The sequence below is a fragment of the Juglans microcarpa x Juglans regia genome, chromosome 7D (assembly GCF_004785595.1).
Source record: "Juglans microcarpa x Juglans regia isolate MS1-56 chromosome 7D, Jm3101_v1.0, whole genome shotgun sequence".
NCBI classification, from domain to species: Eukaryota; Viridiplantae; Streptophyta; class Magnoliopsida; order Fagales; family Juglandaceae; genus Juglans; species Juglans microcarpa x Juglans regia.
This window is the reverse complement of record NC_054606.1, coordinates 8,693,002-8,698,577: the sequence shown is the minus strand read 5'-3', so window position 1 is coordinate 8,698,577 and position 5,576 is coordinate 8,693,002. Positions and strand designations below refer to the sequence as shown.

The 5,576-nt window shown below is 34.9% G+C and overlaps 1 protein-coding gene across 1 annotated transcript; it reads left to right on the top strand.

Annotated features, from left to right (window-relative positions):
- Positions 1-2,271: 2,271 nt before the first annotated feature.
- LOC121239896 (pentatricopeptide repeat-containing protein At1g07590, mitochondrial) lies at positions 2,272-4,901 on the top strand. Its single transcript, XM_041137258.1, has 2 exons — positions 2,272-2,780; positions 3,607-4,901. The coding sequence occupies exons 1-2, from the start codon at positions 2,346-2,348 to the stop codon at positions 4,855-4,857; spliced, it is 1,686 nt and encodes a 561-aa protein (XP_040993192.1). The 5' UTR covers positions 2,272-2,345; the 3' UTR covers positions 4,858-4,901.
- The last annotated feature ends 675 nt before the right edge of the window (positions 4,902-5,576 follow it).

Sequence of the window (5,576 nt, the reverse complement as noted above, 5' to 3'; positions counted from 1 at the left end):
GTTAAATTTTGGGTCTAAAGTGGCCAAAAAACATATTCTGGGCCCTTTAGGGCCCAGATAATTGAACTGGGCTGAAGACCCAATAAGGGCGGGGGGGCGGATAGATGGAGGTCCACCCCCGCACCCCAGGCAGCGGATGGGTACTCTGCTCGTGTATGGATGGGGTCGGGGTAAGAGGAAAAATTTCCAACCCTCGCCCACACAGGGATAGGGGCGGGTAGCACCCCTAGATTACTCCTTTGAAAAATTCTGGAAATTACACATTCCTCAACGTCTCACAAAAATATTAGAAGTTCTTCATTCTCGATTAGAGGTTTAGTTGGTCTGGTCCAATTTGGTTTGGAGGGTCATAAATTGAAATTTTCGATCTATATTTTTATCGGATTATGTCAACTATTAGTCCAATCGATCCATTCGGTCTATGAAATTTTTTTTTCTCTTTTGTTTTTTGTGACATAAAAATTAATACAAAAAAATAATTAAATTAGTAAAATTAAAATTATGTGATCTCTTTAATATAGTTAATGAATATTAAATAATTTTATTATATATATGGTCACTAATGATCTCTTGAATGAAAATTACTTAATTATTTTATACAAGTACTATATAAAATAATATATTATATATAAATATTTAAATATATATATATATAAATACACACACATTCGGTCGGTCTCAATCCGATCCAATCGATTTTTTCAATCCGAACCGATAGTCTTACAGCTATGCTCTTGACCCTTCTAAAATCTTATTCCATCCCCTAACAAACTTAAAAGTAACTTCCGTAATCCATAAAAAATATAATAAACCCCGTAACGCACAAAAATTATAAAAGAAACCTATAATTTATATATCTCTACAACAGAAACAGTTTTATATATCTCTGCTTCTTCCGTTTCTATTAACTCTAATCCAATCCAAGAATAGAAAGGTATAAAAAAAATAAAAAATATTTAAAAAAATAAATTTATAAATTAACGTGACTTGACGTAATACGTCGTATTATAAAATTATTTTTATTATAAATTAAATTTAACATATTATATAACAAACTATGGAGACACAATATATGAGAGTGGAAAATAACATATATATATATATATATGTATATGGAAAATGGTCGCGAGTGCACTACGAAGAATACAATTCGAAATCCGTCTCGTGAATCCGTGATCGGTACCAAAAAATTTGGTCACTCTTCATGCTCTTTTTCTCATTCATGTATCTTTCACAGCTCAAATGAAAGCAGAGCATGAAAAACTCAAATATCTTCACAGTTTAACTTGTAACAGTCTCTTTGTATCAATTTTTGAAAAAAAAAAAAAATTAAATTCCCCCATGTCCCAATTTTGAGATCTATTCAAGGGTTAACATCAAGTTTGGATAGTGAGATGAAAATTTTTAGTTTTAGATGAAAGTTTAAAATACTATTTTTTTAATATTATTACTATTTTAGAATTTGAAAAAATTGAATTGTTTATTATATTTTATGTGAGAATTTAAAAAAAATTATAATGATAAGATAAGATAAATTGAGAATTTTGTACCTCGCCTGAAATACTATATTTCAATTGTCATTTCTCTTAAACATTTGGAGTATATGTTTTGTTAACGATATTAACTTGTCCGTCACATAGTTTATTAATTCAAGGTACTCATAAGTCGTTACAGTTTGTGTATCATTAATCTGACAGACATTGTTATGCCGGATGAGTATCATATCAATCATACAAAAGATGTTTAGTTTGATTGCTAATTAGAAAACAAATTCGCATTCATTGTGTTACAACAAATTAGAGTTTTTTCTTTTAATATACCTAATTAGAAGGATTTTTTCTAGATAGAGTATTAAAGCGTGCAAATTTTACGTAATCTTTTTTAAAAGAAAGTAAAATTTATTATTAAAAAATAATTTTTTTTATATAAATCTTAAATTTAATCATTTTTGTAAAAAAAAAATGCAGAACTTATACATTCTAAATATGTAAATATCAGAAATCAAAATGGTTATCGAAATATGAAAGATAAATAATAAAGTCTCGTTTATTTTTTAGATGAGATGAAATGATATAAGTTGAAATTAAAGTTAAAAAATTGAATAAAATATTATTAGAATATATTTTTTAATATTATTTTTGTTTTAAATTTTAAAAAAATTAAATTATTTATTTTATTTTTTATTAAAAATTAAAAAAATATAATAATTAAATAAAATGAGTTTTTGAAAACAAACAAAGCCTTAAGTGTTAGATTCGCGTCAGAGCAACGGCTGGGCTCGCGCGGTTGGGGGGGGGGGTATTTAGCATTCACCCGAGGCACTCGACTCTTTCCTTAAATGAAGCATGCTAAAGGTAACACTTCTACTTCAACGCGGTCTCATTCGGGCAATTCGTCGAGCGCCTCCGATTCCCTCCGCGTCTGTCCGTCAAATCCTTTGCAGTTTCTACTTTTTTAACACCCGAGCTCCTGAACCCGATAGAATTTTAGACTCGGAAGAAGAAAACCCCAGCTGCTTGTCATATGGTGTTGAGAAGCTGCCAAAAAGCGACTACATTGGGTCTGCTTTTCAGAGCTGGAAATTCCCCGAGAAAATATCGGACTCAAATGGAGAAAACCCTGGTTGCTTGTCTCATATGATTGAGAAGCTGCAAAAGGATGAGACCGTTGGGTCTTCCTTTCAAAGATGGATGGGTTATGGGTTCCCCATTAATAGAGGCGAGATTTTCCATGCAATTAACCGTCTTAGGAAGCTCAAGATGAACAAACGAGCGCTTGAGGTCTCTCTCTCTCTCTCTCTCTCTCTCTCTGTGTATTTGCGTGATGGTGGATGCATTTCAGTTTTATAAATGAGCTCGTGAGATTATTTATTTTTTTCGTACACTCTCAAGGACTTATTTTTCTGAAGCAGCGTATATGTTTGTTTAAATGATTGAATCGTGTTCTAATTGCATATATAGGCGAAACTGGAGGCGCTATCCGGCTATCCCCCTGAAGAGCTCGCTAGCTCGCTTATTTTTTGAACACGCATAACTCTTGTTTGATTGCCGAGAAAGTTTTGGGGGACGGAATATAAAAAAATTCCCTTTTATGTTGCAATGATCCTTAAATAAATAGAAGAGTCGCCTGATTAATTCCTGGAGGTTTTTTTAGCGTGTACATGATCAGAAATACTTGATCAATGATTTTGATTTCTACTGCTTTCTCAATCTTTCCTTGGCAAACAATCAAATGTATATATTTTTGTTCTTACAAAACTAAAATGACAGTTATGCGTATTTATGTATAAAAATGCTAACGCAATATAAATGATGAACAAAGCACATTCTATTCAGGATTGTTCAGAAAGCAAAAATGAAACAAAATTTAGTATACTCTTGTGGTTAGTTATTGCCTCTGGGTCATTCTGAATTATTTCACTAAAGATTTGGGAATCACCTTTACAGATAGAGCCATTGCATTTTCACTGGTATCTAACTATGTCTTTCAAATTAAATGTGGCTTCTGCTATCCGCCCTGCATAATTGCTCCCCTTCTGAATTGAAACGGTTACAGCAAACGAACCGCTGAGAGATTTAAACCTGAACTATTTGTTTTCTTTGACAGGTAATGGAGTGGGTGATTAGGGAAAGGCCATACAAACCTAAAGAACTAGACTACTCTTATCTATTGGAATTTACAACTAGACTTCATGGGATAATTCAGGGTGAAAGACTATTCTCTCGTGTCCCGCCTGAGTTCCAGAATGAGTTGCTCTACAACAATCTTGTGATCGCATGCTTGGATAAAGGTTCGATAAGGCTTTCACTTGCATACATGAAGAAAATGAGGGAACTGGGTCATCCCATCTCACACTTGGTCTTCAACCGCCTCATTATCCTCCATTCCTCCCCAAGCCGCAGGAAAGTTATCCCCAAAATCCTCACTCAGATGAAGGCTGATAAGGTGCCTTCACATGTTTCAACCTACAACATTCTTATGAAAATGGAAGCCAACGAACACAATATTGAAGGGCTGATGAAGGTATTCAGTGACATGAAACGAGCAAAAGTTGAGCCAAATGAAATATCTTACTGCATTGTAGCCACTGCACATGCAGTGGCAAGGTTGAACATTGTGGCCGAAGCCTATGTCGAATCTGTGGAGATGTCTGTTACAGGGAATAACTGGTCAACACTGGATGTCCTAATCATCTTGTATGGGTATTTAGGGAAAAGGAAGGAGCTAGAGAGAACTTGGAGTATTGTGCAAGAACTCCCTCATGTTAGGTCTAAAAGTTACGTACTGGCAATTGAAGCATTTGGTAGAGTTGGACAACTAAGTCGGGCCGAAGAGCTATGGTTTGAAATGAAGTCGGTAAAAGGGTTAAAATCAAGTGAGCAGTTCAACTCTATAATATCTGTATATTGCAAACATGGTTTGATTGATAAAGCATCTACGCTTTTTTTGGAAATGGAGATGAATGGGTGCAAACCAAATGCCATAACATATCGACATCTTGCTTTGGGTTGCCTAAAAGCAGAACTCGTGGTGGAAGCCTTGAAGACTCTAGAGTTGGGGATGGATCTAACAACGAGCAAGAGGGTCAGGAATTCAACCCCATGGTTGGAGACCACGCTTTCAATAATTGAGATTTTTGCAGAGAAGGGTGATGTAGTGAATGTAGAGAAGTTGTTTGAAGAACTTAGGAAAGCTAAGTATATCAGGTATACCTTTGTGTACAATACCTTGCTCAAGGCATATGTGAAGGCCAAGAAATATGACCCAAATTTTTTGAGAAGGATGATTCTAGGAGGAGCTAGGCCAGATTCTGAGACCTATAGCCTGATAAAACTTGCAGAACAGTTTCGAAGCTGATGTTAATTTTTAGATTGTTTGTTATAGCATTATTTTTTTTTTCTCTATTTTTGTGTCAAATTAAGGAGTGGAAGTTAGTAAGAATTAAGGTAGGAAATTCAGGAGGATCTTCTGGATTAATGCTCAGGAGTATCGTGAAGAGGCTGTGGAAGAGTCCTCGTAACACCTCAAGTGTAATACTCGCGTAACACCATTAGCGTGTAAGGCATTGATATACCTATCATGACAATCTTAAAAATCCTATTGGCTCGACTGTCTTTCACTTCGACAATTTACACATTTGAAGTATTGGGAGTTGAATAAGTTGCTCGATTCCATCGATGCTTCGCCCTCCTTGAATTGAGCGAATTATCAGAACTGAGCCTCCTACGGAACAGTCAACAACATTGTTTACCCTTTCTATGTTCTTTTCTTGTCTTCTTATTTTTGGCAGATCGTACCTATTTCTTAGCAGCACATGTTTTGGTATCCACTGCGTGGCTTTTGAATGCGACGTTGAAAATAATGTTTTTTTTTTTGGCAATAAGGTACTTCTTCAAACATTCCAGAGAGAGAAATTGAGGTTCGTTGCATTTGTGATGCAACCCTTGGCAGGGAAGCCATTTCAAACAGTACTTTCAGAAAACAGCAAGATTGGGGAGGATTGAAGAGGAAGGGAAGAAATAGGACCGGAGTAGAACTTTCAGTTATTTAGTGCAAGAGAAATATAAATATATATA